This window comes from Apus apus, chromosome 23 (assembly GCF_020740795.1).
Source record: "Apus apus isolate bApuApu2 chromosome 23, bApuApu2.pri.cur, whole genome shotgun sequence".
In the NCBI taxonomy this organism is placed as follows: Eukaryota; Metazoa; Chordata; class Aves; order Apodiformes; family Apodidae; genus Apus; species Apus apus.
Window position 1 is genome coordinate 2,147,169 of NC_067304.1, and position 24,897 is coordinate 2,172,065.

The 24,897-nt window shown below is 58.6% G+C and overlaps 2 protein-coding genes across 3 annotated transcripts; both read left to right on the plus strand.

The window, feature by feature from the left end:
• Window positions 1-773: 773 nt before the first annotated feature.
• On the plus strand, window positions 774-5,401 carry CDKN1A (cyclin dependent kinase inhibitor 1A). Of its 2 annotated transcripts, none has more exons than XM_051639309.1 (3): window positions 774-804; window positions 3,090-3,500; window positions 4,030-5,401. In XM_051639309.1, exons 2-3 carry the CDS (start codon window positions 3,098-3,100, stop codon window positions 4,092-4,094), a joined length of 468 nt encoding a protein of 155 aa, XP_051495269.1. In that variant the 5' UTR covers window positions 774-804; window positions 3,090-3,097; the 3' UTR covers window positions 4,095-5,401. The 2 variants fall into 2 exon arrangements, with proteins under 2 accessions (XP_051495269.1, XP_051495268.1); XM_051639308.1 differs by lacking the exon at window positions 774-804 and adding an exon at window positions 1,281-1,433.
• Window positions 5,402-10,583: 5,182 nt separating this feature from the next.
• RAB44 (RAB44, member RAS oncogene family) lies at window positions 10,584-23,037 on the plus strand. Its single transcript, XM_051639178.1, has 16 exons — window positions 10,584-10,796; window positions 10,897-11,008; window positions 11,273-11,444; window positions 11,739-11,882; window positions 12,236-12,326; window positions 12,451-12,546; window positions 12,858-13,045; window positions 13,576-13,624; window positions 13,901-13,986; window positions 14,622-15,004; window positions 18,485-19,057; window positions 19,537-19,618; window positions 20,409-20,523; window positions 21,555-21,656; window positions 22,423-22,499; window positions 22,950-23,037. The coding sequence occupies exons 1-16, from the start codon at window positions 10,584-10,586 to the stop codon at window positions 23,035-23,037; spliced, it is 2,571 nt and encodes an 856-aa protein (XP_051495138.1).
• The last annotated feature ends 1,860 nt before the right edge of the window (window positions 23,038-24,897 follow it).

Consider the following 24,897-nt stretch of genomic DNA (forward strand, 5'->3'; position numbering starts at 1 on the left):
CAGGATGGGGTCGGGCAGTGCCTGGGGACCAGGGGGCATCATCCTGGGGTGGCTCTGAGGTGGGCACCCTTGGGTGGGGGGAGAGGAAGTCACCCCTTCCTGAACCCATTATCCCCCTTTCCCACTAGAATCCTCTTCACTAGTCACCCCGTGGGCAGGAAAGCTTGGCTGGGATGGGGACAACCCCCCCCCCCCCCTCCAGCCAGCTAAAGACCCCCTGCCTAAGGTCCCTGCAGCCCCAGGGGGAGGGGGCACCCCTGTATCCCGTGATGGGGGGGTCTGTGTATCCCCTGATGGGGGATCCCTCCAGCTTGTGCTAGGAGGGTTCCCTGTACCCCCTGAAGTGGGGATCCCTGCACCCCCCTAGGAAGGTGGTCCCTGTATCCCCTAATTGGGGAAATATCCCCATATCCCCTGATGGGGGGTCCCTTTATCCCCTCACAGCGGGGCCCCTGCACCCCCTGATGTGGAGATGCCCTCATCACCCACTCGGGGGGGGGGTCCCTGCACCCCCTTAAGAAGGGGGTGCCCGCATCCCCTGACACAGGAACCCTGCACCCCCCTGGGAACGGGGTCCCCGCACCCGGTTGGGGGGGGGTCCCACTGCGCCCACCCGCACTCCCGGGCCCGGTGACGGGGATGGGGGGTCTGAGAGGACCCCGGCGGCTCCGGGGGGGCCGGGCCGGGGCGGGAGGGAGGGAAACCCCGGCGAAACGGGGAGCAGCGGGGAGGCCCCGCCCCCCCCCCCCCCCCGGTATAAAGGGCGGCGAAACGCGACGGGCACCGGGAGAAGCGACGCGACCGGTGAGTGCGGCGGCACCGGGAGGGGGGTCCGGCCGGGCCGGTCCTGCCCTGCCCGGGGGGTGTCACCCGGGGTGGGGGTTCCCAGGGGTGTTCCCGGGGGTGTTCCCGGGGCTGCGGGGGTTCCCGGGTGCGGCGCGGCCGGTGCGGGGCTCGGGGCGGGGAACGGGAGGCGGCTCCGCCCCGGTGGTCGCGTCCCTGAAGGAGCGGGGCGGGGGGGGGGGGGTCTGGGAGCGGGGGTGGGCAATGGGGAACACCCCCCACCCCCCACCGCCCCGGGGGAGCCCCCCGGGAGGACTCGGGGCTCCGGTCCGGGCTGCGCTCGCCCCCCGGTGGCGGCGGGACGTGGTGCGGGGCGCGGCCGGGAGCCCCGGTCCCTCTGTCCGTCCCTCTGTCCGTCCCTCTGTCCGTCCCTCTGTCCGTCCCTCTGTCCGTCTCCTGCCCCTCCTGCCCTCTCTCCTGTCCCTCCTTCCCTCCATCCCTGCGTGCCCGGGGGGGCTGGGCCGGCACATCCCACCTGTCTCTGGGATCGAGGGCTCCGGAGCAGCCCCCGCAGCTTGAAGAGCTTCACGGGTGTGATGAACCGGCCGTTCTCTGCGCGGGGTCCCAGCGGCTCCAGCCGCCCCTGACGGGTGTGTGTGTGTGTGTGTGTGTGTATGTGTGTGTGTGTGTGCTCCCGGATCCCGGCCCCTCCTGCTCTTCCCCCAACTGGTGTAACTGGTCCCGGGTGCCGCAGGTGCCTGCGGGGGGTGCGTGTCCCCGGCAGCGCCTTCAATCCAAGTCTCTCGGGCTCTTTGCTCAAGTCTCGGGGGTTGGGGGGGGGGTCTCCTGTGGGTGGCAGGAGACCTGGAAGCTTTGGCGGGGCCAGAAGTGTCGCCGGCCCCGCGGGGGAGGGGGGGGGACCCCGGCCCTGCCCCTTCCCCTTCTGGTGCCGATTTGCAGCCGAGGGGTCAGGGCGCAGCTCTTCTCTCGAGGTGTGGGGCTCCGGGCGGCCCCCGGGCTGTGCTGGCGGCTCGAGGATGGGGAGGTGGGGCCCGGGGGGGGTGATTTGTGCCTGACAGGGGCTGGGTGGGTGGGTTTGGGGGGCGTGGAGGGGGTGTCCAGTCAGGGTGTTGCAACCTCTACCTGCCGGGGCTTGCCTGGACATGCTGGGACTTGCCTGGTGATGAGGTCACCCTGTTTCAGCGCTCCCAGTGCCAGGAGATAGGAAGCTGGGTTGCTATTTTTACTCGAGGATGCTCAGTCTGGGCTGGGAGCAGAGCAGAGGGTGGGGGTGTCCCCGGGGGCACAGCGTGGCCTCCCCCCCCCCCACACTCGGCACCCCGTGCCCGAGGTGCACCCGGTAACCTGGCACAACAGATCCAGGAGGGCTGAGGGGCCTGAATTTTGGGGGAGAAATGCTCCCTGCAGGAGGCTGAACACCCCACGTCCTGGGGGTGTTTTGGGGGGTAGGAGGCTGGGGATCTGTTGTGGTCCCTGGTTTTGGGGGGGGGGGGGGGGTCCCAGAGTGGGTGGGCAGGGACACAGCTGCCCTGCAGGCAGGGGGTTGATTTCTGGGGATTATTTTTGAAGCAGGTTTTTAGGAGCCTGGTGATTCAGGCAGGGTCAAACCTTGGCTCTGAAAAGCCACCAAATCCCAGAGAGTTGTTTGCTCTGCTCTGATAAGGAGGTTCCTCCTCACCAGGGGTGGTGGAGGGATCCAGTTGCCCCACACGTGCCTGTGGGGAAGGAAGAGCCTTTGGTCAAGGCTTTGGGCACCGATTTGAAACTAAACAAACAAAACAGGGGCTCATCTCTGGTTTCCCAACAGCTTCTTGCAGCTCACGGGGTGGTTGGCTCGGTGGTGGAGCTTGTGGCATGTTCTTGCAGTTGCTTCAGTGCTTTCCTTGCCACTGGGCCTGGGTGCTCGAGGTGAAGAAACTGGCCAGAAAAAAAACCAAAACATCCCGTTGCTTCACTCCCCCTCATGCCTGGGTGGCTGTGGATGAGCTGGTGGCAGCTGGATGCTCTACCTGCTGGAGGAGGGATGAGGAACGTCAACATTTTGCACCTTCCTCGTCTTTCTGTGTCACACCAGGCTGGGTTTGACCTCGCTCGTGCTCAAGCCTCTGCCCAAGCCACCACTCCCAACCCAGGTGTTGCTGCCCTGCAGATGGAGGTCCCCTTGGGCCAACCCAGCTTGTCCCAGCTTGGCTACCATGTGCTTGGTCCTGGTAGCAAATGGTCCTGGCCCTGGGGCTTGCTCAGAGGTTGCCCAACACCCCAGTAACCCTCTGCTTTCCTCCCAGCCACCACGATGCCCCTGTCTCAGAGCAGGGCTGGGCAGACACCGTGCAGCAGCAAAGTGTGCAGGAACCTCTTCGGCCCCGTGGACCATCAGCAGCTCCAGAATGACCTGGAGGACTTGTTGAGGCAGCACCTGGAGGAAGCTCAGCAGCGCTGGAACTTCGACTTTGAGACGGAGACTCCCCTGGAAGGACCCTTCACGTGGGAGAGGGTCTTCCTGGCTGAGCAGCCAGCCCAGGAGGTCCACAGCCTGGTCAGGGCCAGTGCCAGTGAGAACAGGAGCTCCTTGGTCCACAAGGTCCCCTCCATGGACCATCTTGACAGGATTTGCCCCGAGGGGTCTCGGCAGAGCTCAGATGTTTACAGGGCTGGTTCTCCCCAGGGCTTGAAACGTGGGCAGACCACCCTCAAAGGTGAGTGCTGGAGCTTTGGTGCCACTCCATGTGTGCTTGGTGGCATTGCTGGTGTCCTGGCTCTCCTGGCAGGGCCAGATGGAGGGGACTTGGGTGCAGGAGCCCTGCCTGGATGTGAGGAGAGGACCACCCTCCATGCATCTCTCTCCTGGAGGAGCAGAGCCCATCTTCCAAGGGGAAAAGGCCACACACTGGGTGCCTTTTAGTTGCTGAGGCTTAGGCAGGAGGTTCACATCAGGCTTCTGGGTCTTCTAGCTGAAGATGACCCAAGACAATTCATCACCCTCAGTTCCCATGGCCTGAGGTCCTCTAGGAGCAGGGCCTGGGCTGGAAACTGAGGTGAAACAGAATGGAAGGGATGGTGAAGACCTACATGCTCTTCCTTGCAGGAACCTTGGGTGGGTGGGTGTGAGATGGAGCTCACCTGGGCTGGGTTTTGAGGTGCCTTCCTGGGGACACCTCCCTCTTCCTGCCCCACTGCTCCCAGCAGGCTGAAGGCACTTTCCAACCCTCTTTCTCTGCCCTCCAGACTTCTACAGCTCCAAGAGGAGGATTGTCCATGACAAGCTCAAGCCTGACAAGCCCAAGCCATGATGTGGCTCAGCTCCTCTGCCATGGGGACAGCTGCTGGTGTCCCCTGGGGGTGTCTGTGGCCCTTTCCCCCACCCTGTACTGTGTAAGCTGCCTGTATGAAGCAAAATAGTCTGTAGTTCCCTATTTATGAGTAGCTCCCAGGTCCTGAGGGACCTTCATGGTGTGCAATGTGTAGGAGTAGCCCACGTTGAGGCTTCCAGCCCCACGGAGGGGAAGGAGGAGAACTGAGGTGGGACTAAGGTTTTGCTCTGCCTGCAGAGAAGTGTCCTCTGCCCTGTGCTGGTGGGGCCAAGCATCTGCATCTTCCTTGCACCATCCTGGTCCTTCTCCTGCCTGGCCACGGAGGACACTTGTGTCCCAGCCACCTGCTGGCACCAGATATCCCTAAGAAAGGGTCACCAACATGGATTGTAGAGCCCGGTTGCTGGCACACGGTGGTGGTGGCTCTTGTCCCAGCAGTGGCATCATCTTCATCCACGCCTGGAAGCAGAGGGTCCCAGGGGCTGGGAAAGGAAGCTGCTGCTGGGACAGCCCTTCCTTGGGGTGACTCGCTGGTGCCACCCCCCCTGCACAGGCTGCAGATGGGGACAAACCCACTGCAGATCCCCAGCACCGAGCTCCTTGTGGGACCAACGCTGCCTGGGAGGCTTGGGGACCCTGCTGCCCCCCAACCCCACCTTCTCACCTCCTTGTTGGCTTGTTGGGTGGTGGTTGCCCCCAGATTTTCGTCTCCTTCAACACCAACTCCAGGCTGGGGACCTGCCTGTTCTTGGCCACGTTGGGCTGCCCTGGGAAGGAAGGAGTCCTGCTGCCCAGCAAGGATGACACTGAAGGATGAGATGGTAGCTTTTTTTCCTGGACTTCTTGTTTTTTTTTTTTCCTTTGGGGCTGGGAGGAGAGGGGAGGACCCTCAACTGGCTCTGCAGAACCAGGGGCTTTGGGTCAACTCTGGGACAGAGGGATGTCCTGGAGTGCAGGCTCCTTGGTCCCAGCACTGAAGGATGAGTCCCTGCTCTCCAGGGATGTGACTCTGTCTGATCTCAGCACTTTCATGGGGTTCATCTGCTGCTCTGCTGGATTTGGAATCTGGAAACTGGTGCAAGATGGTCCTGGGCAGAAAAGGGATGGGGTCAACCTCCCACCTTGCACCACGAAGCACTTTGCTGTCAGTGAAGCTGGCAGAGTTCCCAGCACTAAATGTTTATTTATAAAAGAGATAATAATGCTATTAAATGTAGGGGGAGGGGAGGAGGAAATTCCTGTTTGTCCTTAAGTGTTAATTCTGAATAAACCCTTGTCTGGTGGAAGGGGACCTGGTGTCTCTGGGTTAATGGGAACCACTGGGCTGGGAGCAGGTTCTGGTTGGGGGGGGAAGGAGGTTCTGGGTCCCTGCCTGGCTTGGGGGTCACTCTGGGGGTGCAGCCCTGAGCTGGAGCTGCTCAGGGGGGGTCAATCTGGGCGTGCAGCACAACTCCTGGTGTGGGAAGGGGCTGGTGCAGCCCTGGGTGACTCCTCTGCAGCCTGAGATGTCCAAGGAGGGGCCTGGGGGGGCAGAGAGGGGCAAAACCTGCCCCTGTCCCTTGGGGCAGGTGTCTGCTGCAGCCATGGGTGCAGGATTGGTGTCCCCTGCCCACCTTCACTGTGTGAATTCACAGCATCCTTCTGGTTGGAAAAGGTCTTTTAAGATCATCCAGTCCATCCATTAACTCAGCTCTACCAAGTCCAGAGCTAAGCCCTGTCCCTCAGCCCCACATCTGCATGGCTTTGAAACACCTCAGGGATGGGGCTTCAACCACCACCCTGGGCCACTCTTTAATGACCCTTTCAGTGAAGAAGTTTCTTCCCACACCTAGTTCCTCTGCTCCCCACGTGCTTCCCCCTCCCCTGCTGTGTCCCTGCCCCTCTGTCAGCCCTGGAGCTTTGTGGAGCTGGTGGCCATTGACCAGGGGCAAGCTGGTCCCATCTCCCACCCCTTCTTTAATGGGGTCCTGGGTGCCCGGGCCAGAGGGGGTGACCCGTGTTGTGGGGCAGGGACACGTAAGGGCACGTGGTGATGAAAAGATGGAGCAGCAAGTCTGAGCCTGGAGCTGCCTCGTGCCAGGGCTGAGATCCCCTGGGAATCAGGGATGTCTCCACCACCAGCTGCCACCTCCAAGGGCTGAGCTCAAGTTATGGGCAACGTGACGGGTGCCCCGAGTGACAGAGCACCCAGCAGGTCCTGATGGGCACAACCTGGTGGTGCCAGCCTTCAGCTGAGGACCCCTAAAGCATCTGCCCATCCCTGTGGTGTTGGGTGACACCAGCACACCCTGGTGTCCCTCGAAATGCCTTCAGGGCACCATCACCCAGCCTTTTAGCTGCTGCTGAGTCAAGCCCTCCAGATTTAGCCCTTTTAATCTTGCCCCTCACGTCAGCCCTTCCAGCCCCCTCAGCTGGTGCCAGCTGCTCCCTCCTGCTGTCACCTCCTCCTGTCACCTCCTGCTTGTCAGGAGTGGTGGCCGTGGAGGAAGTGAGAAATACATCAGCATATTTCTCTTTCCTCTTCTCGTCCCTGTGTTGGGGGTGCTGAGGCAGCCAGGGAGGGGGTTGGCACCCCCTGGGAGCCCCACACCCACCTCATCCAGGCAGGGGGAGGATGGTGTCCCCCCTCCAGCTTTGGGGACACCCAAGTGGTGGTGGGTTTCCAGCAGCTGAGGGAGGGATGGAAACCTGGTGCTTTCAGCCCAGGGGCTGTTCTGCTGCTCTCCCATCCCAGCCTGGCCTCAGCACAGGGTCCTGGGGTTGGACCTTCCAGGGCAGCTGAGAGGGGCTGGGGCAGGGGGTGGGTGCTCCCCCCACATCCCTCCCTGCATCAGCTGGGGAGGGGGCTGGAGCACCAGGAGGAGGGTCTGGAGAACCTCTGAGGAGCAGCTGAGGATGTTCAGCCTGGAGACAAGGAGCTTGAGGGGAGACCTGCTGGCTCTGCAGCTGCCTGAGAGGAGGTTGGAGCCAGGGTGGTCGTGTTCTGCTCCCCAGGAACAAGGGATGGGACAAGAGGGAACAGCCTCAAGTTGCTCCAGATGAGGTTTTGATTGGATCTTGGGAATAATTCCTTCCTGGAAAGGGTTGTCAGGCCCTGGCCCAGGCTGCCCAGGGTGGAGTCCCCATCCCTGGAGGGGTTTCTAAGCCCTGGAGATGGTGCTGAGGGACATGGGGCAGGGGTGGCCCTGGCAGGGCTGGGAGAATGGGTTGGACTGGAGGATCTCAAAGCTCTTTTCCAACCAGAACCAATTCAATCATTCCATCTTCAATCCCATTTTGCCCAGTCCTGCCCAGCACCGTCTCAGGACTGGAAATGGCCCTTGGTGCTGTGGGGCTGGATGGTGCCCTCCTGGTGCTGGTGCTGAGCCCAGGACAGGCTGCAGCTGGAGCCCTGCTGGGCAGAGGGATCAGTCCATGGGCTCTCCTGGGAATATTTAGCATCTCCCACCCAAAAACACCCCCAGGGGAAGGCAAAGCCTTCTGCAGGCAGCAGCCAACAGTCCTGGGGGTGCTGAGGAGTGGTGACAAAAGTCATCTCAGGGGGGGTTTCAGCAAAGGGGGGAGAGCAGAGGAGCAGCAGCAGATCCTGGACCTGCCCCCCCAGGCTGCACCTGAGCTGGCTGCTGCTTCATTAGGTTAATTAGCAAACGAGCAGGGCTGGGCTGTGGGTGGGTGTGACAGGGCAGGGCACCAGCACAGCCAGTTCCCACCAGTGACTTAACCTGGGGAGAGCCAGGCTGGGCACCAACCTCCACCCACAGCTCCTGCCCCAGGACCTGGGGCTCCAGCCCACGCTGGGAGCCTCTGGGGGTTCATTCTAGTTAGAACCTGGAGAGAAGAGTTTGGGGTTTCCTTTTCCTTGGGATCTCTACCCATTTTGCAGTTGAAATGGGGCAAAAAAATTGTATGTGGCCCATCCAGTCCCCGTGGCCCATCCAGTTCCCAAAGCCCATCAAATCTCCATGGCCCATCCAATTCCCAAAGCCCCTTGCAATCAGGGTGGGAGCAGATCAGGAGCAGCTGGTGGGTTTGGGGCTGCCTTTAAAGCTAATAACTCAAGCAGGAGCCTCAGGAAAACCATCAGTGTGAGCAGAGCAGGATGGAGGGTGGGATCTCCAACCTTTGGAGGGCCAAAGAGGCTTCCACAGAGGGGGGGAGGGTTGCAGGTTTGTTCTGCCTTTGGTAGGCTGTTCTCATCTGTGTGTCACACATAGTTGTGTATTTTGGGTTCTTTAGACTCTAAAAATAACATTTCCCATTTCTCTGATGTTCCCCCCCCCTGCCCCACAGACCTCAAACCCCATCCAGCCTTGGCTGGAGCGTTATGAATGAGGAAGGGAGGTGGGTGGCCTTGCTTTTGGGGTCTGGGGGAGGCTTTCTGGGGGCAGTGACCCCCCGGATGGGCCCTCCCTGCACCCCACTTGTAACGTGGCAAACAGGAAACGTGCGAGCGCCGGCGGTTGAGTCTCACCCGCAGCGGGAAGTTGCCTTGAGCAAGAGAGAAAAGGGAGCTGGGGCACAGGGCAGCCCCAGGAGAGTGGGGACCCACATCCCTCCAGAACCCCCCAAACCCCTCCTGGACCCCCTGAAACTGAGGGTCCCTCTTGGGCAGACGGGACAGGTAAGTTGTGCTGCTCCGGGGATGGTTCTTGGGTCACCTTGGCAAGGTAGAAGAGCATGGAAAATAAGGGGGGGGGGGTGTCTTGTTGTTGGTGAGCTGGGAGGGGCTTTTTCTGCTGGGTGGGGGGATTGGGAGGGGAGGCAGGGTGGGGGGGAGTCAGTGATGGGGTGGGGAGGCCCTGGTCAGGGGGTCTGGGGGTGGCGGGGATCCCATCTCATCCCCCCCCACCTTGTTCTGCCCTTCTTTTGTGTGGTGGGCTCAGCTCCCCCCCCCGGGGCAGGTCACTGGGGGCTTCCTCATGCCTGAAATGCCTCCTCAGCCCCCTCCCCAAACTCCATCTTCTGCTGTCTCAGAGGCTGGGACCCCCATCAAGGCACCTGGTTTCTACTCCCAGTCCCTGTGTCCTGTGGGACATCAGCAGCTCCACAAACCCTGTTGCTTTCAGGGGATGTTCTGGGGGTCTGTTCCCATGTTCTGGGGCACCCTGGGGTTTGGCAGAGCCACCTTTTTATGTGACCAGAGGCAGGAGGATGGATGGATGGGCAGGCAGGCAAACAGGGCTGGGGTGTAGTCCCAGCTCTCCACGGCTGTGGTTCCCTTCACTAATTTTTTTTTTGGCTTTGCCACGTGGAGAAGAACCTCCTGGAGATGGTCTGGTGGCTGTGGGTGACACTGCCACCCACCCAGCATGGGGAGAGGGGAGCAGGGCAAGGGGTCCTGAGCTCAGAACCCACCAGCCAGCACGTAGGTGTGCTGCAAACCTCCCAGGAGGTGACTCAGGGCTGTGAAACCTGGGGGAGGAATTTTAAAATCTGCTGCTGAGCTCCCAGAAAGCAGGTGGAACCACCAGAGTTTGCTCAGGCCTCCAGCATCATCTGGACTGGCCCTTTGCCAGTGTCACCTCCTGGGTGGCCCTGGAGTCGTGTTGGGGCTCTGTGCATCCTCCCATGGCCAGGCTGGAGTGTGGAGGGATTTGGGCAGGAGATTTGGGCTGGGGACTTGGGCAGGACATTTGGGCCAAGGGTTGATGAGATTTCCCCTCAGTCTCCTCCTCTCCAGCTGAACAGGTGGAGGGTGACCAGGAGGACATGGGCCACTGGTTGGTCTTGGTAGGAGATCCGTGTGTGCACTGACTGGAGTGATTCAGAGAATCACAGAATGGTTTGGGTTGGAAGGGACCTTAAAGCTCATCTAGATCCAACCCCCTGCATGGGCAGGGACACCTCCCACCAGCCCAGGCTGCTCCAAGCCCCATCCAACCTGCCCTTCAACACTGCCAGGGATGGGGCAGCCACAGCTTCCCTGGGCAACCTGGGCCAGGCTCTCACCACCCTCACACCAAAGAATTTCCTCCTCATGTCCAACCTCCATCTCCCTCTTCCAGTTTTCATCCATCCCCCTCATCCCATCCCTCCCTGCCCTTGTCCCAAGTCCCTCCCCAGCTTTCCTGGAGCCCCTTCAGGCACTGGAAGGTGCTCTAAGGTCTCCCTGGAGCCTTCTCTTCTCCAGGCTGAACACCCCAACTCTCCCAGCTGCCAAGAATGGGAAGGACACTTGGGCCGGGGGCTTGGGCAGGAGATTTAGGATCAGGTCTTGGCTGGAGATTTGGGCTGGGGGCTTGGGCAGGACACTTGGGCTTGGCTGGAGGCAGGAGGAGCTGCTGCTGCTGTCAAGTCTCCTCTCGTGCCCCGCGATCGGGGCTCAGCATCTCCCCTTCCTATTGCCAAACCCGTTCACCCCCCACCAAAACCTCCTTTCCAGCTGGGTCCTCCTCCACCACCTCCCACTGCAGCAAAGGTTCCCAGCAAGGAAGGCCCCCAGCAGGGGTCCCTGCAGGAGCTGGGGCCATGGCCGAGCGCCGGGCAGCCAAGGGCCGGCGTTTGGGCTCCAGCCGCCGCAAGCAGCTCCGGGAGGGCTCCGGGGAGACACCAGCACTGGCACCAGCTCCTGGGCCCGGTGAGGAGCTGGAATGGGCATCAGAAATAGTGCAGAGGGTGCAGGAATTCTTCAGGGAGCAGGAAAAGGACCGGGCGGGGTTTGTCACCCGCTCGGATATGCAGGTAAGGGACGGGGATGTCTTCCCGGGTCCAGCCCCACCGGGGTGGCTGGGGACTGGGTGATGGAGGAGGTCTTTATTCCTTGGTTTGTTTTTGTCCTCAGAAATTGCAGAAGGACATCCCGTGCAGCACGGAGGAGCTGGAGCTCCTGTTTGATGGGCTGGACACCACCAGGACTGGGCAGTTGAGCCCTGAGGAGTTCACTGCTGGGCTCCGTAAGTCCTGGCTCGCTGCATCCCAGCCCCCTGGGCTGATCCTGGACGTGGCCTCGGTGCTGTCCCAGGGGGACCTGGAATGGTGCCCTTGCTGGGTGGCACATGATGGCCCAAGAAGTGTCCCCAAGCCCAGGTCTCAGCCCCTGGAGAGGGGTCCTTGTTGTGCTGAACCGGTGGAAGTCGTGGGGGGGGGGGGAAGCATCAGGGTTTGGGCTTTGCTGTCACCCTGGTTGGGCACTGAGGGTCTGGGGCATCTGTCACCAGGGCAGTTCCTGAGCTCCCAGAAAGCTGCCAGGGTCCAGCACCGGCGGAAAACGGCCTCGAGGAGGGTCCGCTTGGTCCTGCCCAGCCCGGTGCTGGAAGGGGTGGACAGTGAGGAGCAGAGACACTTCACAGCCTTCTTGGACCAGCTGGGCACAGACGACGCCTCTGAAGAGTAAGGCCACCCTGATTAGCACCCATGGGTGTCCTGAGGGGTGGGGTAGAGCTGCCCAAGGGAGAAAGGCTTGGGGCAGGGCAGGGTGTTGCCCTCAAGGCAGCCAGAAATGGTTTGGAAGTGCCTTTATCCCAAGTGCAGGGACAGGATCGTGGTCACCCCAACGCTCCTCCATCCCCCGGGACCACCTGTCCTGAATGGTGTGAGCTAAATGACCCGGGGCCCCATCTCTGGTCGAGCTTTGGGGGGTTCTGGGGGGGGTGTTCCCCACCAAGCACCCTCCTCTGCCAGCAGGCAGGAGATCTGGCAGCTCTGGGTGAAGCTCCGGCAGGATGAACCCCAGCTCCTGGGCAACCTGGAGGACTTCCTGGCCAAGATGAGGCACCGTATCCAAGAAGCCAGGAGCAAGAAGGAGGCTTTGGAGGTGACCCTGAATAAGTGAGTCCCCCCCCCAGGGCAGTGGAAAGGGATGGGAAGGATGAGGACAGGGCTAAGGCTCCTGCTCAACGCCAGGCATGGAGATGCACCCAAGGAGGGAGAAACCAGAGAGCTCCAGCACCTCCAGCAGTGGTGGGAGCAGAGGTTCCACCGGGACCTTTGGGGCTCCCTCCACAGTCACACGTGGGGTGGCAAAAGTGCTGGGACTGCCGGGCACGTCCTGGCTGGGGGAAGAAGCCCTCTGGGCAAACCCGGCTGCAGCCTGCAGGTCCCGTGGGCAACGCGGGGTCCCAGGGACCTGCACCCACTGCAGGGTGGTCTGAGCACCCCCCTGGCCTCGCTGCCCCCAGCAGACGTGTGGCTGAGCACGAGAAGGAGGTGCAGCAGCTCTGCCAGGCCCTGGAGCAGCAGATCCAGCAGGAAAAGCAGCGGCTGGAGCGGGAGGTGGGTCACCAGCTGCTTCCCTCCCCTTGGGAGGAGACCCAAGCCCCCCCCCCCATCCCCCAAACCTCTCAGTGGCAGCTCCCGGGTGGGTGAGGGGGTGTTGATGTCCTTGTTGTCACCCCAGAGCGTGGCCCGGAGCCACCAGCAGAGCGTGGAGCTGCAGCAAGCCCTGGATGCCAGCGAGAGGGAGGTGCAGCGCCTGGTGACGGCACAGCTGGAGGTGAGCTGGCCCCATCACCCCCTGTTCGGGGGCTTTGCCTGTGGCAGGAACACCCTGTGGTACCCCCAGGTCTGTCCCCACCAGCCCTTGGTGTAGGTGGTCACATTGGACCCTCCTTTGCCACCCCCGTCCCTGTGCTCCCCTCCATCTCCAGACCCACCCCAGTGGAGTTTCCCCACCCATCCCCTGCAGGGGAGGGTGGACGGTCAGCCCGGTGGCTATACAGGAGAAGCTTCTCCACCCTTCTCGGGCATGGGTCTGTCTCCTGGGGTTCCAGGCGGGGTGTGAGTGCCCTGGTTGCTGCCCCACAGCTGGAGAGGCGATGCCGCAGCCTCCGCAGCGCCCAGCGAGCGGCCAGCGCCGAGAACCGGCAGCTGGAGGAGAGCAACCGGGCGCTGGAGAACCACCTGCAGCATCTCCACCAGCAGCTCCAGCAGACCCAAGGGTACCTGCGGACCACCAGGGCCTCGGTAGCCTGGGAGCACAGGGAGGAACCCGGGTGAGCAGCTGAGGGACCCGCGCCTCCCGCTGCGCCTGCGTGGTTCCCTCCTGGGGGATCAGTTTGGTGGGTCTCGGCCGCCGGTGGGTTCCGTGGGGTGGATGGATCTTGGTTTGGGGTGAAAAGCATTAGGGGGGGGGGAAAAAAAGGCCAGGGCTGTCAGCACCCTGCACTGGGTGTGTCCCCAGCAGAGAGGGGGACATCCTTCACCCAGAAGGACTCAGCCAGGATTGGCTTGAGTTGGGACAGGCTGCCCAGAGAGGTTGTGGAGGCTCCTTCTCTGGAGACTTTCCAAACCCACCTGGACCTGTTCCTGTGTGATCTGCTGTAGGTGACCCTGCTCTAGCAGGTGGGTTGGACTGGATGATCTTCAGAGGTCCCTTCCAACCCTGACCCACTGTGTGACTGGTCCAAGGGCTGTGGGTTTTGCTGTCCTGCTGCCTCTGGAGCTGGAGACAACCCTGGGGCAGGGCTGGAGGTGAAGAAGAGGATGCACTTGCCACGTTGACCCCTGTGCTCTGTGTTTGCAGGGACAGAGCAGTGGCAGAGCTTCCCGGTGAGGTGCCCACGTCCCCACAGGTACTTCAGCTGGGTGGCTGGGGAGAGGACAGGGTGTCCATGCTCCATGTGGTTTGGGACTGCTGGGGAAGCTTTCCCAAACCGGGTGCTCGTGGTGCCTCACAGGCACCTGGGAAGGGAGAGGGGGGCAGGGATAGCAGCACCTGAGTTCTGGCACCTCCAGGATTTCCGGGGGATAATTCTAGATACCTGCTGGAGAGCTCAGCTTCATTCCAGCTGGATCCACTCCCTCACCAAGTCCTTTTCCCTCTGCTCTTCCCACCCTGTTGGCTGCAGATGAGTCCAGAGAGGCACCGCTCGGAGATGCGGATCAGGCTGGGGTCCCGGAGCAGAGAGCCCCAGGCCAAGGGCTCCCACCAAGTGTAAGGGCTCCTGGGCAACAGCTGCTGCTTCAGCTGGTGCCCCCGAGGTCTGCAAGCTGGGGCCAAGCACCCAAATCTTCCACCTTCCCCAAGCAAAACAAGTTATTTAGTCCTTTCAGTGCTCCTTTCCTACCCACCCATCTCTCATCCTGGAGATCAGATCTCCCAGTCCAGCTCGTTGTCCTGCATCCTTCCCTCAGACCCTCACCATTCCTGACCAGGACTTGTCTCTTTTCATCTCCAATAAGGTGAAGATGGAGCCTGGGAAGGAGCACACTTGCTTGCCAGGCAGGATTTGGAGCAACCTGGTCTAGTGGGAGGTGTCCTTGTCCGGGCTGGGGGTTTGGGACTAGATGATCTGGACTAGATGATCTGGACTAGATGATCTTTAAGGTTCCTTCCAACCCAAACCATTCCATGATTCCATGATATGGCCCCAAGTTGTGCATCCCCTGTCCCCATCACTGCCCATGTGAACCCCCAGGACACCCAGAGGGGAAAGGGGTGAGGGGTGGAGGGCTGAGGTTGGCAGACCAGAGACCCTCTGGTGCTGGCCCGGGTGGATGGGATGGAGCTGGAGCTCAGCCTGGGGACTGGGCTGACCTCCCACCCCCCCAATTTTCTGCCATTTCCAGGGTCTGGGAGATGCTGCCAGCAGAAACAAGCCATTTGGGAGACCGGCCAAGAGTGAGCTCCATGGAAGAGGACCCCTTCCCACCTCTGAAAGAGGAACACTCCTCTGACCAAAGCTCTTTGCTAAGAGAGATGAATGATGCAATTGCAGCTCTGAGCAAACAGCTGCAGTCGCAGGCACTGGGGACACCCCTAGCACCCCCAGACACTGCCCAGCACCCCCAGGATGATGCTGAGCCCCAAAGGGGGCTGGAGGCAGCCACAGCCCGTGGCACAACCCCTGGGGTCCTGCCAGGGACCCACCTCGGTCACGAGCTGTTGGAAGGAGACCTGGAAGAGAGACCAGCCATGGCCAAGCTCCATATTCCAGATGTGACACAGGCTGGTGGGTCCTTGGGATCCTGGAACCACAGGGCTCAGGAGCCAGGGGGAGAGCAGGGAGGGCAGGTACCCATGGGTGGGCTTGGCCTGGCTGCAGCTCTAGGAGAGCACATGGGGCTGGGGGGAGAGGCTGACCCAGCACTGGGGGTCCCCCAGAAACTTGAAATAAAGCCTGGGGAGCCCCTGGAGCCAGAGCCACCATCCCTGGGCGAAGCAGAAAGGGGAGCAGCCCAGGGGGACAGTGTTCTCCCCAAGGTGATGGTGGCTCCTGGCCCCGGGATGCTGGAGGAGGAGCAGGGAGGTCTGGAGGTGAATCCCTGGGGAGAGGCCTCGGGTGATGGGTCTGTGAGGGGAGAGATGGTTTTGGGGGGGACTGTGGGGGTAGCAGTGACTGTGCCACACGCTGAGGTGCAGGAAGGTGGAGCAGGGACAGATGTGCAACCTCTGGAGCCCCAGAGCAGCGATGCCAACCAGCAGCTGCTTGCAGAGGTGGAGGCAGGTCTGCAGCCCCCCAGGGAGGTGGAATCCCAGGGGAAGGAGCAGGGGGGGAGTGTGGATCCAGATGTGCAACCCCTGGACCAGGCTGATAAATCAGAGTTAGTGGGATTGGAGGTAGAGGATGAGCAGAAAGACATGGAGCTGTGTGGGGGTCTCAGCCCAGAAACCCCCCAGGGAGAGGAGAGCCAGGCAGCTGTTCAGCTCCTGGAGGAGGCTGAGGATGGGGCACAAGGCCAGGGTGAGCAGGAGCTGCCACAGGAGCCCCTGCTCGATCTGCAGGGAGCAGGAGCTGGGCAGGGAGAGGGGGCTGGAGCTGGTGTGAAGCTCGAGGTGGAGACTGTGATCCTGGATGTGCTGGAGGAGCAGGGCACTGGTGGAAATGTGCAGCTGAGGGCAGAGGTGGAGGAGCTCAAAGGAGGGGGCACAGAGGCAGATCTGCAGCCCCTGAGTGAGGTCAGGTCCCTGGATGCAGAGCAGGGAGGGAGTGTGGCTCCAGATGTGCAGCCCCTGGATTGGGTGGATAAACCAGGGCTGGGGGAATTGGAGACAGAGGGTGCTCAGGCAGACATGGGTCTCGGTGGGGATCTCAGCCCAGAAACCCCCCAGGGAGAGGAGAGCCAGGCAGCTGTTCAGCTCCTGGAGGAGGCTGAGGATGGGGCACAAGGCCAGGGTGAGCAGGAGCTGCCACAGGAGCCCCTGCTCGATCTGCAGGGAGAGGGGTCTGGGCAGGGAGAGGGGGCTGGAGCTGGTGTGCAGCTTGAGGTGGAGACTGTGATCCTAGATGTGTTGGAGGAGCAGGGCACTGGTGGAAACGTGCAGCTGAGGGCAGAGGTGGAGGAGCTCAAATTGATCCCTGGAGGGGGCACAGAAGCAGGTCTGCAGCCCCCGAGTGAGGTCAGCTCCCTGGATGCAGAGCAGGGAGGGAGTGTGGCTCCAGATGTGCAGCCCCTGGATCCCACTGATAACCAGGAGTTAGTGGATTTGGAGCTAGAGGATGAAGAGAAAGACAGGGAGCTGCTTGGGGGTGCCAGCCCAGAAATCCCATGGGGAGGAGAGGGTAGACCTGGTGTGCAGCTTGAGGTGGAGACTGTGATCCTGGACCTGCTGGAGGACCAGAGCTCTGGTGGAAACGTGCAGCTGAGGGCAGAGGTGGAGGAGCTCAAGGGAGGGGGCACAGAAGCAGATCTGCAGCCCCTGAGTGAGGCTGGTTCCCCGGGGATGGAGCAGGGAGGGAGTGTGGCTCCAGATGTGCAACCCCTGGAGGAGGATGAGGAGGAGGATAAACCAGGGTTAGGGCCAGGGCAGGGAGCAGGTGCTGCTGGGCTGGTGCACAGGGAGGGTCTGTCCCCAGCAGAAACCCCTGTGGGGAGCCCAGAGCTGTGTGGGATGTTCCCAGTTGAGGCTCAGGGACTGGAACTGGTGCGGGCAGAGGACTCCTGGGCAGGGATGGAGCTGCTTGGGAGTGTCAGCCCAGAAACCCCTCAGCAAGGGGAGGATGGAGCAGCCCCTCAGCTCCTGGAGGAGGCTGAGGATGGGGCACAAGGCCAGGGTGAGCAGGAGCTGCCACAGGAGCCCCTGCTCGATCTGCAGGGAGCAGGAGCTGGGCAGGGAGAGGGGGCTGGAGCTGGTGTGAAGCTCGAGGAGGAGACTGTGATCCTGGATGTGCTGGAGGAGCAGGGCACTGGTGGAAACGTGCAGCTGAGGGCAGAGGTGGAGGAGCTCAAAGGAAGGGGCATAGAGGCAGGTCTGCAGCCCCTGAGTGAGGCTGGTTCCCCGGCAATGGAGCAGGGAGGGAGTGTGGCTCCAGATGTGCAACCCCTGGATCCCACTGATAACCAGGAGTTAGTGGATTTGGAGCTAGAGGATGAGCAGAAAGACACGGAGCTGCTTGAGGGTCTCAGCCCAGAAACCCCCCAGGGAGAGGAGAGCCAGGCAGCTGTTCAGCTCCTGGAGGAGGCTGAGGATGGGGCACAAGGCCAGGGTGAGCAGGAGCTGCCACAGGAGCCCCTGCTCGATCTGCAGGGAGCAGGAGCTGGGCAGGGAGAGGGGGCTGGAGCTGGTGTGAAGCTCGAGGAGGAGACTGTGATCCTGGATGCGCTGGAGGAGCAGGGCACTGGTGGAAACGTGCAGCTGAGGGCAGAGGTGGAGGAGCTCAAAGGAAGGGGCACAGAGGCAGATCTGCAGCCCCTGAGTGAGGTCAGGTCCCTGGATGCAGAGCAGGGAGGGAGTGTGGCTCCAGATGTGCAGCCCCTGGATTGGGTGGATAAACCAGGGCTGGGGGAATTGGAGACAGAGGGTGCTCAGGCAGACATGGGTCTCAGAGGGGATCTCAGCCCAGAAGCCCCCCAGAGAGGAGAGGTGGGAGCAGGTTTGCAGCCATGGGAGGAGGCTGTGGTCCTGGACCTGCTGGAGGACCAGAGCTCTGGTGGAAGTGTGCAGATGATGACAGAGGTGGAGGAGCTGAAATTGGCCCCAGGAGGGAGCACAGAGGCAGGTCTGGCAGCCCTGGGTGCAGCTGGGTTGTGGGAAGGGGAGCAGAGGCAGAGTTTGGAGGCAGGTCTGTGTGCAGCTCCCACCACAGACGTGTGGGATGAGGCAGCTGGGGCTCACGTGTCCCCTCCTGCTCAGGCCTCTTGGCACTCTGAGCATGCCATGGCCACTAAGGGTCCTGGTCTGGAAGCACTGCTGGGAGCTCTTACTGGTCCAGATGGGCAGATCCTGGAGAATACCCAGACCCTGGAAATAATGCAGGGAGTGAAGATGGATGCAGAGAAGGGACCTTTGGATGGGGCTCAAGGTCTGGAAGTGGTGCAGGGAGGAAGGGTGGAGGCAGGGGGGAGGAATTTAGTTGAAACTCAGAGTCTAGGGAGAAAGCAGAACCACGATGATGGTGCATCTGTGATGGCCCCCCCAGCCTCCAGGGTAACATTACAAATCAACACGTTAGAGCTGGAAACCATGATGCAGGAGGATGTTCTCATTCCAGATGTGTGCCTAGGCTCTTCTGCACAGGCAGCCCAAAGTGATCTTCAGGGGCAGGTCTCAGCACAGGCAGATGAGGTGAGGCTTCATGCTGCTTCCCAGCAGCTGGAGGAGAAGCCACCACGTGTGATGGAAACAGAGCAGGTAGCTGTTGGATCTGCTGAACCTCCAAAACAAGAGGTGCCACCAGCTTCAGCCCTTCACGTGAGCGTCCAGCAGGAGGAAGATGCTGGGAATGATCAGTTGGGGACAGTCCTTGGAGGCAGCTCCCTGGGGGGTGCAGCCAACAGCAACGTGCAGCCCCAACAGCAGCTCCTGGGAGAAGACCCCAATGTTGGCCAAGGGGAGAAGAAGCAAGAGGTCGGGCAGAAAATGAGCCGGGAAGGCAAATCCAGCCCAGGAGAGCCAGGAGCTGTGGTTGGGGCAGGAGCTGCCCCAAGGGGTCCTCCTGAAGCCTGCCTGGACCCAGACCATCTCTACAACGTGCTGTTTGTTGGGGACTCAGACGTGGGAAAAACATCCTTCCTGCACCGGCTGCGCGCCGACACCTTCAACCCTCACCTCGCTGCCACCGTAGGTAGGTCTCCTCCAGCTCCTCTCCAGCACAGCTCTGCACCCCCCAGGGTGACCCCTGCATCTTTTTCCTTCTTCCCCACCAGCTGCTGCTGGTCTTTACCTGCATCTTACAGCTCCCACCGAGCAGGCAGGACAACCTGTCACCAAGGACCAAATGGGGCCACCAGCTTCACACACCTGGACGGTCCTGAGCAGGCACTGCTGGTCCCCCTCACCCTCTCCAGCACACCTATATCAATGGCCCTGGTGTTTTCCTCTTTATTTTGCCTTTCAGCCCTATCCTCCTCTCTTAACCATCCTGGTTTTATCCATCATGAGTTCAGAGACCTTCCCAAAAATCCAGCCATTAAAGATCTAAAAGCCAGAGGTTCACTCAGCCCCTTTGAGCTGCTTCTTCAGACCACACCTTCACCAGCTCCATCCATCCTGTCACAGGGATGGACTCAACAGTACCCAATTACTCCTTGCTGTGTCTCCTAGGGCTGGATTATCAGGTCAAGAACCTCGTGGTGGACAACAAGTGCTTTGCTCTGCGCCTGTGGGACTCAGCTGGGCAAGAAAGGTGAGGTGTGGAGCTCCCTCCTGAAGCAGAACAACCCGTGCTTCCCTCTTTTCCTGCTGGTTTGGTGGAAATGAATGTTCTTGGCTCTGCTAAGCAAAGGAGGGGCTGTTTGAGGAGGGACTCTGTACAGTGCGTGGCCTGATAAAGGGCAATAAAGGAAGTCATTCAGATAAAAATAAGCACTGGGGCTGCTTCTATGGCCTGTGCCACCAGGGCAGGAGCAAAATCTGGGGCTTGTCTTTTTTACAGGCATGCATTCCCATGGGGATTTCACATCCCTTCTGGGGAAACCTCCTCGGATCATAGAACCATAGAATCGTTCAGGCTGGGGAAAGACCTTTCAGATCATCCAGTCCAACCCTTAACCCAACTCTACCCAGTCCAGAGCTAAACCAGGTCCCTCAGCACCACATCTGCGTGGCTTTGAAACACCTCCAGGGATGAGGGTTCAACCACCTCCCTGAGCAGCCTGGGCCAGTGTTTAATCACCCTTCCAGTGAAGAAGTTTCTCCTAACATCCAATTTAAACCTCCCCTGCTGCAACTTGAGCCCATGTCCTCTTGTTCTATTGCTTGTTCCTTGGAAGAAGAAACCGAATCCCCCCCCCTTGACTCCACCTCCATCTGGGGAGTTGCAGTGAGTCAGGTCTCCCCTCAGCCTCCTTTTCTCCAGCTTCCCATTAGCTGCTCCTTGTCAGGTTTGTTTTCCAGAGCCTTCCCCCCAGCTTGGCTGCCCTGGTATCCTGGTTGTTGTCCATCCTGTTGAGAGTGACCGTTGCAACCCCCCGCAGGTACCGCAGCGTCACCAAGCAGTTCTTCCGGAAGGCGGACGGGGTGGTGCTGATGTACGACATCACCTCGGAGTATTCCTTCTCAGACGTGAGGTACTGGCTGAGCTGCATCCAGGTGGGTGAAGCAGGATGTCCTTCTGTCCCTGAGGTCCAAGAACTGGCTCTAAAAAAAGAAAAAGGCAGCATTTTCTCACCTGGGCGCTGCCACCGGTCGGGGATGGACGTCTAAGGGTGGCCAAGCACCTTGTGGTGGGTGTTCTGGAAGAGGAGAAATTTAGGTTGGAGATGAGGAGGAAAGTCTTGGCTGTGAGGGGGGTGAGAGCCTGGCCCAGGTTGCCCAGGGAAGCTGTGGCTGCCCCATCCCTGGCAGTGTTGAAGGGCAGGTTGGATGGGGCTTGGAGCAGCCTGGGCTGGTGGGAGGTGTCCCTGCCCATGCAGGGGGTTGGATCTAAATGATCTTTATGGTCCCTTCTCCCCCAAACCATCCCATGATTCTTCCTTTAGGTGAGGAAATAATTTTTCGTGGAGGGTTTAAATTCAGATACTGATCATTTTCACTTTTATTTGCAGTGTTTCCTGAGGTTATTTGTTGGTAGCATCGTTATAATTATCACTTTGAGTTTTTTTTTTAATTAAAAACAAATACAGATGAATGGGAGACATTAAAAGTACTTCTGAGAACGTGTTTAGATCACGAATAGTCCCCTTTGAGTCCTGGGAAAAGGAAGGTAGCTCACATCCTATTAAAAAGTTCTTGTCAGAGATTTCCAGCTGAGGGGAACATCAGGATTTGAAAACACTGGAAGGAAATGGGATGTGCCTGTAAATCCCAAGCAGGGCACCTGCTGCTGAGCTGCTGAAGTCAAACACAAAGTGAATTCACTAGAAGGGTAATTTGGCCAGTTCTCTGCCCTGTTAATAGACCAGGATGGATTATTTAAGGGGGGGAAAAAACCCAAACCAAACAATTCCAACACCTATTTTAAGTTATTTTAAGCTAGTTTAAGAACTGAAAGCTTTGTTATCAGCCCAAATCCCTCGACATCCTTCCTGGTGCTCCAGGATGTGTCTGGGCAGCGTGGGCAGCTGTGATTCAAGGGAGACCCAGGCATGTTCTCCCTGATGCTCCCCTCTTTCACTGCCCAGGAGGCAGCAGGAGATGGAGCTGCTGTCCTGCTGCTGGGGAACAAAACCGACCGTGCTGCCGAGAGACGGGTCCCGACCTCGGAAGGGGAACTCCTGGCCAAGGTGGGTACATGGCCCTGCTCAATTGTCCTGCCCACCCAGGGCAAGGACAGCCAAGGCTGGATGCCACCAGCCTGAGGACCACCAGCTGAAAGCCCTGAACTTACCCTTCCTGCACCAGTGGGTGGCAAAGTGACCTCTGAGCTCATCCTCCACCACCCCCTGCCTCGGTTTCCCTTTGCCCTTCAAGTTTTGACTCAGCCTCGTGCCCCAGTAAAACAATTTATGAAGCTGGATCTGTAAAAGAAAACCATTTCAGCTCTGCTTATCTTTCCTGTGCATGTTCCCAGAATCATATAAACAATCAAAGCACCAAGCCCTACCCTGTTTCAGAGATACTGAAATGCTGCAAGTACAGTTAATATCTTCAAATGTAGATGGCTAATAAAAACCAGGTGGGAAGAATCTCACCTTTACCAACCTAATTTCAAAATGTAGGGATTTAGGCCAGTTTTATGAATAGAAATAGCAAGGAAAGGGGTTATATGCTTTTTTTTTTGGTCCTACAAACCGGTCCCTGGCAGGTGTGAAAGACCTGGGAACATCAGTTATGTCTTTCTTTGCTCCACTAACCAGAGTCCATCGTGTTGTAGCTCCCAGAAAAGCTGGATTTCACCCTCATATCCCAGTAAACAAGTCCCTAAGTTCCTGTTTCCTTGCATCCCTCCTTGCTTCCCCTTGGTCCTGACTGTCCCTTGGCAATTTACTCCCATGTGAAGCTATTCCAGTGCAAGAATGTGACATTTGTGTCGTGCTCTGGCTCTTCCAGGAGCATCAGCTCATGTTCTTGGAGTGCAGCGCTGCCTCGGGCCACAACGTCTCTGAGGCCATGGTCAGCTTAGTCAGGTGAGAAATGTGTTTGGATTTTCCCAGCCATCCTGAATTTCTTGGGCTCCCTCCCTGCTTTTTAACCCCCAGGGCTGGAGTGTTGCTGTCACCAGAGGCTCCACGTGCCCAAACGTCAGGGAAAACTCAGAGCAGCACGTGCATGGGTGGGATGAGCCCAAGTGCTGTAAGATGTCTCCTGAATATTTAGGATTGCAAGGAGATGAATAAAACCCCTCTCGGGATGCTGTGGATTCCTACCTGGGTTGACAGAAATCAATTCTGGCTGTGATTTGATTTAGGTTGATGGTTTTTTAGCAGCCCGTGGTTCTCAAATCACACTGAGCTTGGGGAGGCTCCTCACTCCTTTCAGCTGAGCCTCCTTTCCCCAAGGCTGGTCAGGACAAATAGCAAAGCAATAAAAGATATGTGGGGGAAAACACTGGTTTAATTTGCTTCCTTTTCTCCCAGGTTGCTCAAAGTTCGTGAGGATGAATTGAAAAATAAGGCAGCAGAGGTACCAAAGCCACCCCAGAAGAAAAAGGGCTGCTGCTGGTGATGGACAGAACCTCATCACCCTTTGTGAGCTGAAACTGCAGTGACAGCCAGAAAAGCATCCAAATAACCCTTGGGCACCACCTCTGCTCCCTGTGTCTCTGCCTTGGTGATATTCCTCAGATCCTGAGGGCAAAAGTTGCTGGGGAGGAGCTGGCTGCCACCCAGCCCCTTCCTGCCCTTCTGCTGCCCTGACCCCCCAGCACGTGAGCCCTCCAAAAAATACCTGCTGGGAAACTTCACTTTCTTCTGTGGCAGGCTCAGGAAAGAGGCAGAAAAGGAATCTGACTGGATGCTGGATGGAGCAGGGAGCAAAACTGAGTCTTGGGATAAAAGAAATGAAATCCAGGGATTGCCCAAAGGCTGATGTAAAACCAAGGGGGTTTAGGGCCATCAGGGCTGCTGTGCAGTGGTGACTTTTTGCTCTGGCTTTACAGTCTGATCTGGAAGAAAGAAATCTGCAGCATATCCTAAATGTTCTTCTTAACAATCTCTACTGAGGCAAGATAAAGGTTGTTCTCTTCCCTGGGTTCCTGTGCAGGAGTGGTTCTCCACAGAAAGCTACTCAAGCCAGCCCAAAAGAAATCCCAAAGCCCAGGATCATAGAAGGAGCACCTGGGAGGTGGGATATACCATCAGATAAAGAGCCCTTTTCAATCCATTGCTGATTTTTTGCACTATTGCAGCACATCTTGGGATGGAGCAGGGATGGGCAGGCTCCTGCCTCCTGCAACCTCCACAGCTTCCTTAGGAAGCTCTGGCTTGGTTCTAAAACCCAGCCTGAAACATCCAACCAAGCACATGTCACAACTTCAAAGGTGGTTGTTTTTTTTCTTTCCCTGTCTACAGCTTGAGAACTATATTTTTGCAGAGAAAAACCTACAGGCTAAATAAATAAGAATACAAGTCTTGTTTTGTAGTATTTTAATATATGACACTCCTTGCCTCATCCCCCAGCAGCTCAACAGATGCACTTATAGACTGTGCTTACAAGCAGGTTTTTGGGAATAATTTTGCTCAGACAGGTTTACTTTTTTGCTGCCATTATTATTTATATGTATATTATGGCAAAGCATAATAGTAGCCAGTCTCTGCTTTACAAAAATACAGTGACAAGAAGGGTTGGCTTTCTAATAAACACTATGTATTTTTTAAAAAGTATATAGTTCTGAGTGTTTCTGACTGTTCCAGCTCAGCTTTCCAAAGAAAAAAGGTTTAAGAGCTCCTGGTGCCCATGTCTATGTATCTGTTCCCTCTTTTCCTGTTTGGAAAAATCCATCTTTTTGGTGTCCAAAGGTTTTTCAGTCCCTGATAACAACTGCAAAGCTACATTGTGACTTCTTTATGAAGAAAGGCCTAATTAACTGAGGCTGATTAACATCTCTACTGGTGGAAAAACTGCAGTTTCATTTTTATCAGGCAACGACAAATCTCCCCTGGAGAGCCCTGCAAGGCCCAGAGCCAGGCAAGAGCTTTCTCACTTCTGCTGCTCCCAGATTTACCCCCCTGAACTGGGACAGGGGGCAAGGATGTTGATTTTTCAGCTGGAGGTTGCAAATGACACAGGAATTTCCAAGCCTTTGGGGTATGAATTATCTCCCCTGCCCACCCCAACCTCAGTGCTCCAGCACCTCTGTCCTACAACTCCTTGCATGTCTTCCCCTGCCACAAGCCACCCTCCCTTGAGTCTATCCTTAAAAGGCTTTCTTTTCTTAATGCAATACTTTTATATTCCCATTCCATGCTGATCCCTCTTCACCATATCTCCTTATAAAATGGTTTTACTGGTGGGGCAGTGGGATAAGCCTGGAGACTGTAGCTCCTTGGGAAGAGTTTATGTGTCTGAGTTCAGAGCTGTGCCTGT

Excerpts from the sequence above, each read along its gene's own strand:
- CDKN1A (XM_051639309.1), top strand. The coding sequence starts at position 3,098 with ATGCCCCTGTCTCAGAGCAGGGCTGGGCAGACACCGTGCAGCAGCAAA. Across the intron at positions 3,501-4,029 it reads TGGGCAGACCACCCTCAAAG|ACTTCTACAGCTCCAAGAGG; the intron begins GTGAGTGCTGGA and ends TCTGCCCTCCAG.
- RAB44 (XM_051639178.1), top strand. The coding sequence starts at position 10,584 with ATGGCCGAGCGCCGGGCAGCCAAGGGCCGGCGTTTGGGCTCCAGCCGC. Across the intron at positions 12,327-12,450 it reads AGCAGCGGCTGGAGCGGGAG|AGCGTGGCCCGGAGCCACCA; the intron begins GTGGGTCACCAG and ends TTGTCACCCCAG. Across the intron at positions 13,625-13,900 it reads AGGTGCCCACGTCCCCACAG|ATGAGTCCAGAGAGGCACCG; the intron begins GTACTTCAGCTG and ends TGTTGGCTGCAG.